Genomic DNA, 16,458 nt, shown 5'->3' on the forward strand with positions numbered 1-16,458 from the left:
GATTCGTTTCGCTTGTCGGCCTTTGTTGCGAAAATTCGAACGCATTGTAAAAGTGATTTTGGCAATAAAGCCCTTGGTGGAAGCGTATGTAGCATATTTAATTATATTATTACTCTTGAACTAGATACCAATTTTGATTGACTATGCATTAAATGTAAAATAAACAATAAAAAAAATACTGAAAATAATTAATTTTCTAAAATCCGCCCCATAATTTTTTCAGTAAAAAAATTTAGGGACTTTCAACTGCAACCCTTTAGGCAAAACATTTTATGTCGTTGCAAGTCCCTCAGACCATAGACAAAATATTTTTATTTATATCCCGAACCAAAAACAAGTGACGATTGATAATGACGCCGCACAGAACGGTACCGAATAGAAGCGAGCGTGTGAACAGCCTGCTCTGTCATTTGCGACCGCCGTCATTGCCGCCTCGTGGGAAGCTTTGATATCGATGGGGTTTAGGTAATCGATGCATTTGAGGTTCTATTCTATAGTCTATGGTGTTGGTATTTTGCTTGACAAATGGTTGTTCTGGAATATACGATTTGACCGTTAAAATAATATTTTTTTTTTCAAAATCAAAATTGGAACTTGTTTTGCATTCTAAATTAAAATTTGATTTATACTGAACTCAATTATAATACACTGCAGCGTCTCATCAACCAACAAAACCCTTATTTCACACACGAGTAAACATTTAATTCCCATATCTCAATTATTATAACACGAAGACAATCGCCACATCTTTTATTTGCCAAAAAATGACAAACCAGGTCATTGACCTATACAAAAATGCGCAAAATCGCTCGCATGGACGCATTCGATTCTACTCGCAATGTATTCGAGCATAAAACTCGATACAACACATCGATTCTCTTACTCCGCCATTTAATTAATTTGTCAGTTTCGCTCGCAAATTTTGGCGCTACATGCGCATAATTAACCAATCAAATTTCAACTCTATCCTTTTTAATTAGAGCTTAATTTGGTACGTTCTCACCTATCGCCCATTGGAGCATGTGGCCTGAAACTCGTGACGTTCAAAAAGGCGCGGATTGTCACTGGCTCGGTAATAATTTATCTCGAATACGATCTAGACATGTAATTATCATATTAATTACTTATTTCGTAGGTATTTTGTTTATTTTATTTCGGAATCCGGATTAATTAAGAAGGTGTGAATCGGAATTGATTTTAATGAACTAACATTTTTGATTATTTTTATTCACTGTGTATAATTATGAGTTATTATTTACATATCTGCATTCATCTATAATCCACTTTTAAAGTTCAAATTTGAATATAAATGACATAGCTCATTTTAAATGCGTTTTTCATACAAATAAATATATATTCAAATAGGTACAAGTACACCGTGTAAGTTACAACTTAGGTATAACATAAGTCCGATGACAGTATCTATATTATTACTGACTGAAAATTACGATAATGTTAACGAATATAATTACATGGCAGTCGACACTTCAAACTGTAGGATTAATTTCAATAAAAATTACTTTATTGGCTTTTAAAAGGTTATCCGAATATATTGTTATTGCTTACATACTCCATTGAGTTTAAATTATGATAACAGGAGCCATTTTAAGAAGCCATTTATAAATAATTAAAAGGGGATTATAATTTTCATGGTTATTAATGGATTATGATATCGTTTATTTAAACGATCGTTTAAGAAACATGTGAAACGTATTTTATGGAAGTACTTAAAATATAACATGGATCAGATATTTTTGAATTAACATATGAATTACGTTAATGTTTTCTTGTCCTTGATACGCGTAATGTGAACATATACAAATTTACAGTAAAGAAGCAATTCATTATACTGCGAATTTTAGCAGTGTTTCCTAGTATTTGTAACTAAGGTCCCTCTAATGTACTTTAAACTTATAAAAAAATGGTCAAAAATACTTCAAACTTTCCGATTGAAACTCACAAAGATTAGATCCAATTATGTTTGCTTTTTGGAGGGTTAAACCCATGTTGTTTTATATAAAAAAATCTCTATAAATTGAATACTGACATTAGAATCAAGTCCGGTACACACGCATATGCTACGCAGTTCCACTTCCACTATAAATGATATCATCACAGTGATATCATATTCTTTAAATACCTTTAATTTATGCAAAAAGTTCGCTTAACAATATATTTTACCGTAGCAATATCACATACTTGTATGTATCTTGTTAACATGCGTTACGGTTGTATTACAAAGAAAAAAATATACATTTTATAGTTTGAGACAACACTAACGTAAATATACAAGACACCTATCTTACAGGAAACAATGTAGCTTATCTGTAACGAAGGAAAATAGACATGACTAGCGAATGCAGCGCTGTACTAACGGACTAAATGAAATTTCTATCTACAAAGCGCTGTCAGCGTACCAGCCTTAACTTGAAACTGAAGAATACAGATTATCGAAACTCCGCAACGAATTCGACCAAAGACAATCTTCGGCTTGAAAATTCTATTTTTAAATTGTCAGCGAGAATTCTCAGAGCATTGAATGGAACACAACAGCCATAGATTATGCAGCGCCGAGTCATAAAGCGGCTTCAGCGCTTGAGATGAACTCGACAGGTGTACCAGTGACGCTCGGTTCGCAGGCGCGTTTTTATTGGTTATAAATTATGACGCTTATGGCGACTCGGGCAGTTAGCTCTTATGGTTTTTTATCGTTGTTTGTAATCTAGAACTTATCTGTAAAGCATAAACAAGCAGTATTTACAAATTCGTATAGATGTGCGCCAAGTATGCAAAGACGGGATTTTTTGTTTTCAGTAGGAACCTTCGTTAATTGGTCATTATTGTAGATCAGATCAAGCCAATAGCTATAAATGTCTATCTTCATATTTCAGTACGATATTCAATGGCCTTCATAAATTTTATCACGTGGAATCAATATCTACTGTCAATTACAATCAAACTAATTTGAGCCCGCAGCTTCACTCGCATGGTATCCGCAAAAAAACTATATCTTATTCTGAGCCATAATATGACAACCGTGTAAAAATATACATTTGGATAGAAAAATTCAGGCCAATCGTTACAATATTTTTCTCACAAACGCAAAAACAATCGAGCATACACATCAAGCCTAACCCAATAAAAATGTAATTTTTCATTAGGTGTAACCGAATTTCCTTCCCCTAAATGTACAAACCCTACCAATGACTACAGATCTCTTAAACCATAAACCAGCACACGGCCAGCAGTGTATCACGCGTATCGCATCATCTCACAGCAGGCGACTATCTCTCATCACCGCTCTAAATTAGCCTACATGGGCCGCAGTGTAATTCGTTTGACGTTTTTTCGTATCGATTACCTTAATGCTTGTTACTTTGTTTTTAGTATTTGTTTTGTTGTTGGTTATGTGTACTTGCTGTCATTTTTATTACTATTTCGTTTAAATAGCAGAGAGGTTCTTTTGTTATTGAATATTTTGAAATTCAGGCACATGTCTTCACATTAGAACATGTCATAATCGAATATATAAAAAGTATGTGTTTTTAAATTAAAATAAACGTATGATTCGTACTTCACTTATTAATTATAATTATTATTGGTTCATTTCTACCAATATTCTCTACAAAGTATTCAGGATACACGCATCAAAGATTCGGTACGTCGCGATCGTTTTCCCAATGGAATAAATGGTACGTTTGTTACCTTCGCCTAGCTACTAGTTATTATTCTGTGCCTTCACTGTTAGGTAACAAACGTACCCTTAATTATTATACGTTGTAAAAGCAGCTAAAAAATGTAACAACTGAGCCTTACTCAAATATTAATTTTGTGTAAATTAATTCAAGAAAGAAACTCGGCACACTTGATACATTCTTTCATTACTTTCACATAGTAAATGTAGCTAAAAAACAGATATTATCCCTACTATCCCTATCCCTACTAATATTACAAATGCGAAAGTAACTCTGTCTGTCTATCTTTCTGTTACGCTGTCCCGCTTAAACCTCTCAGCCGATTTTGATGAAATTTGGCACAGACAATCTTTAGACCCTCAAAAAGAACATAGGCTACCTTTTATCAAAACACCACGCGAAAGCCGCGGGTGGAAGCTAGTATGTAATAAGTAGCAACCGAGCCTTACTCTAATATCTATATCCTATTCCTATTCAAACCATACATTTTACTTTAAATAAATAATAAATAAATAAATAAATAATGACGTCAATGTAACAAAAAATATATATATATGTCCTATAATATTTATTTATTTATTTATTTATTTATTACTTTAATTTCTTTGCACACATTACATCATAATCCTATTTTACTGCAGCATCTAATAAGTAATAACATGCGCCGTCATCCTCGAAATTAACAACGCATTTGATTGCAAATCCCATGAACTCGTCACGCCGTATTAACATCGAATTGGGTTTGTGTGGCACGTCTCTTATCGATAAGCGCACTTTGTTGTTTTAATTGAAATGCCTCAATGTTGAGACGTCTTGGAAAATTTTTCAGGTAAATGGTGTAAAATTTTCTGTTTTCCTAAAGTTTTTATGAAGTAGATAGAATACATATTTTATGAAATAGTGTTAAGTTTTGTGTTGGGTAAACATTAAAGTAAATTTCTATAGCGTATATTTTTCACTTATAATACCACAAGAGCTTCAAAATTATCGGGTATTTTCCGATAGGTTCGTTGCAAACAAATGAAGGAGTCAAGTTTTTAGTCAAGGTTCCTGAAAAACTTGACGACTTTATTTGTTTGCAGGGAACCTTGAGTGAAATGCCAGATAATTTTGAAGCTCGTGTGGTATTCGGGGGATTATTTTTCCGTCCCAAATGTCGGCCAATAATTTCACAATTGAATTGAACCTGTCAGTTTGACGTCAACGGCCAGAGAAAATTTTCAAAAAATTATCAGTATAATACCATGTAGGTTGGACCACGTGACGTTGAATGGTGCAATTCTATTGGTCGATATTTGGGTCGGAAAAATAATCTAGGTTATTTTTACATAACGTAGACTAGTCAACATGTTTGCAAATACTACTAAAATATTAATATTATTAAGATTGGTTATCTATTACACTAATTACTTATAAATAATATTAACTTGACATACATGTCATATTCAGAAGTTTCAGGAGATATTTCTAAAAGAATCGTTTATCATTTATTTTCATTATATTATGTATTTCTTCTATTTGTATTCTATACTATATACTAATTTCTATATAATTAATAGTTTATTTATTTATTTTCAGATGAACCAAAAGTGTAAAGTGTGCGGGGAGCCTGCGGCGGGTTTCCACTTTGGCGCGTTCACTTGTGAAGGGTGTAAGGTAAGGATCATTCGATTATAAAGATTTTTCTTATTATTGTAAGAATTAAATACACATATTTGTATATTCACATTATAGACATTATTTTATAAAGGGTATGACATTTTTCAACATTTACTTATTTAGTTGTAATAATTAATTAAACATATGCATACATAGGCAATCATAAACAGTATAAAAACATTTGTATAAAGTATTCACATGGTCTAATAATAATAATAAATACACCATAATAAAAATTATGAAATATCTTACTTCACAATAAAAGAAAATGCAAGTTTAAGTTCAAAATTACCAAGTATTATGTTACAATTAATAACCGTTTATCTCATTAAAAACTAATTATAATACCAATTCTATTAAAAGTCAATTATTTGCAAATTCAATCATTGCTATCGTTAAATGGTAATTAATAAGAAAATCGGAATAGAAACTCAGGTAATCGTATCAAGGGCAGATCGTAGACCATTTAAAACAAGCAATAATTGCTAATTAACGAAAAAAACAAATAGTCGACATTTAAATACATAATCTGATAAATATAATTTAAATATATCAAACCGTAAACCAATTTTTTTATTAGATTTGCAATAAAATCGATTCGATATCCGATCGAATAATTGCGTTAATCGTTCCGATTCCGATTCAGAATGGATTCATCCTGTCATCATTCATTCTTCAGACAGGCAAATCTGCACCCTATTATTATGAAAATTCCTTAACTAGGAGAAATAATCGTTTGTTACCCTGTGTCCGGGAGATATACGTCGATAAATATAACACGCAATGTTTCCGTTATATTTTTTTGTTGACCGTACTGAATGGATTTCTCGTCGTAATGTTTATATTACATCACTGCAATATACGGTCATCTTTTGCTATTTTCGTTTCATATTCTTTTAATGATATAACAAGTGTTTATCGAATGAAATATTTGATGAATTAATTGAGGAAGTTAATAATTTTACTACTAGCTTTCTGCTCTGACTTCGTCCGCGTCGACAATGAAAATTCCCATGGGTATGAGATATTTCACTGCAGTAGGATAGAGCTATATCACTCTCTAGCGGCTAGTAGTTAAGAGGCTAGAGTCTAGCCTCTTAACTATGTCCATGCAGAAACAAAATTTATATCATAAAACCACTTGGCTGTAACGTGAAAGCAATACAAACACATTTTCTATCTATACTAATATTATAAAGAGGAAAGGTTTGTAATTATGTGTGTATGTATGTATGGTTTTCACGCATTAACTACTGAACCGATTACAATAAAATTTAGCACACATAAGATAGGTTTTATCCCGGAAATCCCATGGGAATGGGAACTATGCGTGTTTTCCTTTGAAAACGCGGACGAAGTGCAGGCGGAAATCTAGTATAATATAATATTAGAACGAAAGTATAGAGATTTTTTCTATAATGACTTCCACCCAATTTAAAAACTGATCTGAATTTTCCAATTATTCAAAAGTACTTATAAAAGATAAGGAACTATCTCAATCATGAGCTACATTACACAAAACAATTTGTATCAAGTGGGACGGAAAACAATGGGTTTACGACACAAAATGTCGCAGGACGTTACTAGACCAGCCCGTAACATCCTATTGAGAAATTAATATTGACCACAGTATCAGGGTCAAGTCAGTACCTTAATAATTTCGGAAAAATTGATTTGAAAAACAAAATGTATCGTTTCGCTTGGTAGAAGAGTTTTTTCGATTATTAAATTTCGAGATTCAGACAAACGAAAAAATATAATATATATTATATCATTTTACTTTTAACAATAGTATAAAGGGTTATAAATAAGCAACCTGTTTATTTTCTCTTGTTAACATTATACAAAAAAGTTTTACAAAAACAAATTTAAATTCCAATCTAATCTACATTTCCAAATTAAATTACATAAACAAATGGAGTAATGTTTTTTGTAATCTGTGTCGATAGGAAAATCATTTTACGGATTCTGAGCCCATGACTTACTCAACTAGAGTCAAATACCATGACCGCTATACCATGCTATTGACTTGTCTTGTTGGTCGGGTAACTTATAGTTAGCATATGAATTATGAAAGTAAAGGTCTCAGGTTCCAGTCAAAAGAAATGTCTTGTGCCTGAATTTTCTCCGGGTGTGTCCGTATATGACTATAAGAATGAAAAAATAAGGATATATCTCAATAGATAATATTAGAGACTACCATTTGATTACCATTTGAATTACCATTTGAATTACCATTGAGATATATATGGTCAGGAGAAATAAATACATATATATCTATACTATGTACAATGTATGTACATGTTGCAGGCCGCAGGTGACTGGTTAAGGCGCCATTTAATATTAAAAGAGTTTAATCTAGTTATGATATAGCATTGCTGTTGTAAACAGTTGCCTTTTTTTTTATAGTGGGGAAATCTTCCAAAGATACCCACGGCCCCCGGGGAAGGAGCCGTGGGTTTGTAAACAATTGCCTGCGATACTGTTAGTAATATAGGACTCTACATAACATATTTAAGCAAAGTCACTCGCTATCACTACATCTGCATCGTCACCAAATATTCAACAACATCACTATCACTACATAGTATAAAACAAAGTCGCTTTTTCTGTCCCTATGTCCCTAATCCCTATGTATGCTTAAATCTTTAAAACTACGCATTTTGATGCGGTTTTTTTAATAGATAGAGTGATTCAAGAGGAAGGTTTTAGTATATAATTTATTATGTTTTAGACAAAGCGGGCGAAGTCGCGGGCGGAAAGCTAGTAAACTATAAAGATTCCCACAATTAGCAGCAAGAACTATCGCCCACAGTATAGCGTGTAATACAGTAGGAGATCTATGATTACAATCAGATCGGTGATCAGATAAAATCGCGTGTGCTTTAGTGTTTTATACTCCTCAAACCATACGATCATGTCGCTTAGAAGGTATTGGAAATAAGTTAAATATTTTATTTTAAATAAACAAAACCAAAACAAACTCAATTAACGAATGAGTATAATATTTCTATTTTACTCAACCAACCCGTGGCCTCTTTTTATAATTTTCAAACGTCAATTATTAAAGATTAAATCCGTATTGGATCCATTAAATATATTTTATTTAGCGTGCATTAATTGCGTGATATATATTATCGATTTATCATTTGCCTTATTCAAATACAGACGTGACAAATCCTCAGCAATCATCTCAATATCTACTTGACCTAACCTTGCTACAACCTTTCGTTCCTCAAAACCAAATGAATATTAACACTCGATTAATTGCTGTCGAGTTATGTCAGTAATAAACTCGAATAATACTTATATCCAATACAAAAAAAACTATAATCCGTATCGTTTTATTCGAAATGTTAAGGTTTCGATAACATTCATTTATCATTTAATTCTCACCCGGATATATCGTCACTTGCATAATTTTAGTTCGCAAAAATCAATTAATTTATTTTTTTATCGTGATTTGATTTGATCGTAAATGTCAATCTATCAAATCATAATCGTTCAGTTAATCATTTTAAATAGCATAATCTTTGAGTTTGATATGTTTAATATAGTTAACACGTTTACACTTCAAAATACACGTACGCATAAACAATAAACAAAATACTTAAATCAAATGTCAGTAAAGAAATTATGTGCTGATATACAATGTGATAATTTACAAATAACGTGTAAATTTTATTAAATGAAAAACATCGTAATAATTATTTAAAACGGTTGCAATTTTATCGTATTTGTTAAATCGATACGCTTAATATACCTACCTGCGTTGTAATCGCTAACTGCCTAACGTTTTGCATAACTGCATTTGTTTTTATATCGCTTAGCGTACAATGATCGACAGTACATCAAAGGAGTAAACAGTAACCATGGCGACAGATCGCGACCAATCGATTTGCCCGTAAACATTGCGAAGTGCTTATTGTTTCAACGAGTTGACGGCCGTCGCAAATGAACCGGCACATTTCGATCCAAATCTCTTTTAATTCATTGTTAATTCCACGTTAGCGTCAAACACGCTACAGATCTATATAAAATGACAATACAACTGAAGCAATAAAGCGCTCAAGCCAATTAAGTAATAATTAATTCGGTGCAGAGCCATTAAAGCAGTTGTTTTTGAAACGAGTGACAAATTACGGCGCGGTTGGACTCCCGCGCTCCGCTGACAATAGCCGCTCCACAGACTACACAATGCACAGATAATCGCGGACTTTAAAAACAAATTAGTAGCCGTGATTTATTGCGGTCGGTTACGACACCCGACGGTTCGTCGCGTGCGTTACCGCAATTTCGATGTGCTCTCAATCGGAATATAATTCCTGTGAATGTTATCTTGAGCTTCGCCTGTCCTTGCCCAGTTAATGAGACAATGTTGACTCGCGGGTTAAGTACTGCCACAGATAATATAATACTATTTAGATACTACTGGAATTGTATCTGCGAATGACAGCGCTGAACGAACAGGGTTTGGTCGACTTGAAACCATTCAATGTGATTAAATTAAATTAATCTCTATGTAGATTGCTAGGAACCGTAATGTTGATCTAAAAGTTGTTTTTGGATTAAGTGAAAGGGATATGCTGTTTATTATTAATATGTGCGATTTATATTCTATCTTTATAATTAGAAGATCGTAAAATTTACTACTTTCTATAAAATTACGATATTCATATGAAATACGTACCTATGAATGGTGCTATTTTAAAATATCGTTCACTAACAGAAATACCGACGGAACTGTTTATTTATAAATGTTTTTAAATTTAAAATTGCTATAATATTATGATTGATTTAAAATTAACAAAACAAAGTTTAAATCTTACCTTATCTTATCTTTATAATCTTAGTCTTTTTAAATAATATAGTATTTAGTATCTACTTCTTGGTATGCTGCCCTTAATATCAAGTGACAATTAGCATTATTTTGTAACTGCGCCTGTGTATTGACACATTGTATTTGTCGGCCATTTTTATTCACATCACGAATATGTGATCTTTATTTTGATCTTTTGCACTTGCACTAAGTTATGTGTTTGTTTATCACAATGTCAATTTGAAAGGTCTTTCGTATACGAAATTGTAATAATTTGAAGTAAGTAATAGGGCTATTATAATATGTTGTTTGCATAGAATTTAGTCATGTATGATAATTTTACATTGTAAACTGACAAATTAAACAGTATTGATGATATTTGAATGATAGATTAGCTAGTTTATTCGTTAACATGAATGAATGTATAAATTTAGTAATTTAACTAATTTTATTATATCTATTGGTAGGTACTACAATTCAAAGGATAGTTTGCTTCTTTTTTCAATAACATCACACTTATTAACTAAGGGTAAGAATTTTAATCAATGACAAATAATCATATTTTTGAACGATAAACGTAGCACAATTCAACCCATTCTCAAATTCATATCACGGATTTAAAAACGGCCGAAATAGATCATAAAAATCGATGTATCGATGCATCGATTCCGATTAACCGAATAATCGATTGTATCGTAATGTCAGCCGCAATCAAAACACTGAATGTTCAGGTCGCTGCTTCTGGGTACAAATGTGACTTGACGCGTGCGCATTCTTTGAACATCACTTTTAATATTACAATCGAAAATCAACTTTATGACAACGTAATAAAGTCCAAATTTTCGATATAGTTTTATGATGAGGTTGATGTTTAAAAATGAATCGTATTTAGAAGGAATAGGGTGGTTTTTTGAATGTGTTGTTAAATAGAATTTTACCGAAAGTTTTGTAGAGCCAAGGTTAAAGTTCGTAAATAGTTCACACGCTGGTTATATTTGGTAGATGATGGACGAGTCCAGTCAGAGCTTTGTAGTAATTCGTCAATCTGATTGTCTTGTTTAAAAGTTTATAAAGATCATTTATTTATTTCAACAAATTATTATTAACCATATCTTATGATTAGGCTTTAATACGGGACTGACTTTTAAACTAAATAAAAAAATACGAATAAAATGTAGAGCGATGAAAGCTTTATGTTTATTTCAGAGTAAAATTACTTTATTGTTCCGTAATGATTTATTTAATTTTTTAACATGTACTTTAACCAAATTTTAACTGAATACATAACCTGCGAATAAAAATAACCAAGCCCATATAAAATTTTGACATAAAAAAATCGATTCGCGATCGTGACATATTTTTGCGCGGTTACATCCAATCTGTCACTGTTACACACACATGCATATCACACACACACACTTGCATATCACACACACATATACAAGTGACACAACATATTTATTATTGTGTAGATTTATTGAGTACCACATTATTGTAATTTCAAGGTGGACATGTCATCTTGCGGAAATGCTGAAATGAAATATCTATCTGAAGTGTGGATATTCCGTGTTTCAATTAATTTTCAATGGGACAAGTGTGCTCTTTGTTTCGTGTGATTTATTGATTTTAAAGTGTCAATACAATTAATTTATGACGTATGTACTAACACTAAATTAAATAGTAGATAAGGTTATTAGGTAGAAGGGTAATTAGGTTACATTACTTCTGTAAAGGAAAGAAAATGTCTAGAAAATCAATATTTTTTTTATATTAATTCTAATTCAAATAAATAATTTGCATAAAACACGGTGTTGAGATATTATTAGCTGATCAACACACGTTTTGCCAAACACATAAATATGCATTCTGACATTCAACTTCACTAACATAATTCTTATTTAAATTTAGGACGAAACAAAATATAAGCGACATAAAACTTGCACATCACTTCAAACAATACAATCTGTATTTGATTGAAAATTCATCCAACCGACACTCGTTGCCAAAATGTACCACCGCGGCATGAATACAAAACGATGCGATTGCACTCGCGTCATAGTTTTGGAATTTGAAACAATACGAGTTACAACCTTATGTCGATCGAGACAGGAATCTCTAATACCGCGGATTAGATTAAACATTAGATAACTGAGGTGACATCTACAGGCAGAGGGCATTTGAACATCTGTCAATCATGCAATTGTTTACTTTATAAGGTTTTGCATACGCTACGTCATACGTGGCTACCGACTGGATGTTTATTGTTTTCTCTTAGTGGAGATAGCAATCTGAATTCAAAGCTTGAAATTGATAGCTTCAAATGTCTATTTCTGTAAAAATCTCTATCTTTATCTATGACTCTAAACGGTAAGTTTTTAACAATATGATTCGTACATCAACATTTTCTTCTTTAACTTCGAATTAAAAAACTATTTAACCCGTTTAAAAATCAACTACCTCAGGCCCTTGTAACAAAGCGAAACACTAAAAATACATATTTATGTCTGTCCATACTCCATACAAACACCGCGAAAGTGGTACTTAATCAGCAGACGATACCAACCGGTATTCTGATTGTCAACTAGATATTATAATTAATAGTGTGGATTGTGGATGTGTGCAACTATATACAGCATCGGATAGTCGGGGCACTCGGGGGGAAAAGTTTTATAGCATTATAATTGCAATGCTAATGCGTCCTGCTATGCAAGATGGTTTACGAAATTATGTTGGGTATTTTAAAAATGTTTATATGTAGTTATGTTATAATACCTACGTGTGCATGAACTTACTGGGTTGGAATATTTGTTGTTTATAAAATAAACTCTTTATTCTTAAACTATCTATTATACAGTATAAAAGATAGACCACATAAATAATTCTCCAAACATACTACTACTACTACATACTAGCTGTGCTCTGCGATTTCACCCGCATTGCTCCGCTCCTATTCTTAGCGTGATGATATATAGCCTATAGCCTTCCTCGATAAATGGGCTATCTAACACCGAAAGAATTTTTCAAATCGGACAAGTAGTTCCTGAGATTAGCGCTTTCAAACAAACAAACAAACTCTTCAGCTTTATAACATTAGAGATAGTATAGATATAAACTTTGTCCTAATTTCAACAGACTACCTAAAACACAATTGAATGAGTCGTTCAAGCAAACATGCTAGGATCTGCCGTCATTTATCAGATAATATAGCCGTACCACACCTTATATTATAAAGCTCTAAATCTTATATATTTCATTTCGTCCACGACATTACATCTTATAATAAGTATGTGCATAAATTGTGTTGGCTAACCTGGCTACCGACCCTACACCTTTGACCTAAAGACCGGGATGCGCCTTGCGAAATGCCCATTTCACTTTAAAACTATATTTACACTATGTGTACCGGAATATGTTAAAATGCTGTATAAATATATGTTGCTTCGTAGAGAAAATTTTAAGTAAGCTTATGTTATACGGATTTATTTCAGATTTTTTTTACTGCAGTCATATAATAGCAGTAGGTATTTTTAAAACTAAGAGAATAATAATTTTAAACTAAAACAAACTGTATCATATTTTACTTCTTTGACGACCTATCTCTGGGCTGTTAATCAATTTAAAAATTATTATTTTTTTACAATTTCCAACAGATACTGCATCCATACTGTTTATTCAATCCTTCTATACATCATAATATACACGAGTGTTTATAACATCACACATAACTATCATTAAAACACTTGCAGCGCGCTAACAATTCTAACGTCTAAGGGTCCGCCACCAAAGTTCAAAGTGTCGCTTAAATATTCAAATAAAATGTTTATATATTGCTCATAAAACATGATAAATTTAATATATAACGTGTCATTAATTCAGAAAACATGTCTAGTAGCACTAAACTGTCCTTTGATTGTCGTGTCATAAAATAATCTGCCATTAAAAATATAATGGGATCTTTTTACGTCGATAAATTCCATTCAAAGTATAATAAGTTCGGGTGGAAAGTTTTTTTAATACTTATTAAAGTTTAATAGTGTAATCGATTAAATCAAAGCTGAGGTTTTTGTCACTCAAATAATCTCTATCACTTTTATGGCGTTTATATTTTTAACGGAGGTAGGTATCTTTAACCGTCGTAGTAGAAGACCTTTGCACTTAATAATATCTAACAACTTCCGAAATACTCACTGAAATATCGCGATTCCTCGGACATAAACATTTGTTTGTATATTTACTACTAGGTTTCCGCCCGCGGCTTCGCCCGCGCAGTTAAAGAAAAACCCGCATAGTTCCCGTTCCCGTGGGATTTCCTGGATTGCGTCATTTTCCCGGGATAAGAAGTAGCCTATGTCCTTTCTCGGGTATCAAAATATCTCCATACCAAATTTCATGAAAATTGGTTCAGTAGTTTAGGCGTGATTGAGTAACAGACAGACAGACAGAGTTACTTTCGCATTTATAATATTAGAATGGATGGTTCTTTATCAAACAGTTCTGCAATTCACACATTGATTTAAAAATAGATGTGACACATAACTTTTTATGGTCACCTTTGAATATATGTCAATAAGCTATTCATCACACATCCATTGGTTTTTTACATTAATTATACAATCGTTATATGTAACTTTAAGTGTGTAATTTTATAATAAACATGTTTCCTCATATATATTGTGATATATAGGTAAGAACAGTATAAATGCAAGCACAGAACCGTGTTACAAATTCTAGAAAAATATAGAAATTGTTCCACGTATACCATGGCCTTACAAAGCTCTTCAGAACAGTTGAAGGCAAAGCAAAACACGTATACGAATGATACATATTTCACACCCTATCAATCACCGTGTTTTGTTCCTCTCAAGCTTTAATTAACCGCTTTTTGCTGTAAAATATCTCGGTAGCATTCCATGTACAAAATAGTATACTTCGCAATATGCACGTATTATACTGGTGTAGTTGTAGCCGCGGCCGGTCATTAGGAGTCGCATAAACACAACAATGTATGTCCCATAAAACTGAGTGAATTCTGCAACGCCATTAGACTATCGTAAACTAAGGTATAAGACCTTACGCCACGCTTTTTATGGTCATCTACCTACCGCAGTGATCTAATAAATATCCGGATAAATAACTATTTAATACCGCTTTTGAATCCCCGTGACTTTGTTCGAATAGCTACTTATATGACGTTAAACTACTTGTATAAAATTTTACACATACAACGTTTCATCGATATATTTAAAGTAAATTGATAGAGTTCATTAATTGTGAATTAATTATTTTCTATATAAAAGTCATATATTGTTCGTAAACTTAACTGTATATGGATATTAAATGTCGTATTAAATTTTCCCATTTCTAACATGAATGTGAAGATTTAGAGACATTTAATTAATTTGGTACTTCAATACCGCTATCTAGTAGTTATGAGTAATATGTTTCATGGATATTTATAGTAAAAACGTGATAAAAACTTAAAATAATGAACTGACATTTACGATATGCAATTTGGTTTACAATATTGTGTATATTGTGAAATCGTACTCTGGATAATACATATTTGGTCATAATTCGTAATATATATCAATATAACTTTTATACCCAGATTGTGTTCTGGGTTAATGGAAAACTGTCGTAAATAAAACAAGTAACACAATGCGGTGAAATGTCACATCTCTTTGCTCTTTACATATTTCAGTAATGGTTGAATATTTATATGATTTATACTAATTAATATCCACTTAATTGTATCTACCTAAGATTTAGTGGAAGAATTTGGTTAAACTAGAATAAAATTATTTCTGAAACTAGGTACATCATAAATTAGAGCTGCAAGGTATTCAATATCCTTTTAAAGACTTATTACGTAAATTTATCTAATATATGCTAAATACAATTGACCTCATTGTACAGTATATATTTCAGTACGGGTTTTCCAATAATCAAGATTTTCCTATTACAAATCACAGTAGACAATAGTCTTACATAATAAATTAAGCGAAAACTCAAGGTCGAAAAACGAAACCGTTTATAAACGAGCGTAACCGACTGGAACCGAACCTGTGGCCTATTTCCAACGGAAGTGACGTCTTTACGTGAGACATTCGTAAAGGCGTGTTTTCACTTTCAGACTCGGCCGTGCCCAGCGGCCCGTGTAAACGCAGCTTAACCGCTCATAATTATACACATAATTAAGCACTTATCTATTCATGAAGCGAACATGTAATATAATTCATTAGAACACAGCAGTAAATCAATCTTTTACATTAAAAAACACATTTG

The 16,458-nt window shown here is 32.2% G+C and overlaps 1 protein-coding gene across 1 annotated transcript in view; it reads left to right on the top strand.

Moving 5' to 3' along the window:
- Window positions 1-16,458, top strand: part of LOC149904242 (uncharacterized) — a 54,741-nt gene that overhangs the window by 36,434 nt on the left and 1,849 nt on the right. Inside the window, exon 2 of the mRNA XM_090107840.1 lies at window positions 5,274-5,351. Within this exon, the coding sequence (XP_089963966.1) occupies window positions 5,274-5,351 (78 nt within the window). The remainder of the gene's footprint in view (window positions 1-5,273; window positions 5,352-16,458) is intronic.

This window comes from Colias eurytheme, chromosome 12 (genome assembly GCF_061535395.1).
Source record: "Colias eurytheme isolate Ceu_HAF_F1 chromosome 12, ilColEury1 Martin Lab GWU primary, whole genome shotgun sequence".
Classification (NCBI taxonomy): Eukaryota; Metazoa; Arthropoda; class Insecta; order Lepidoptera; family Pieridae; genus Colias; species Colias eurytheme.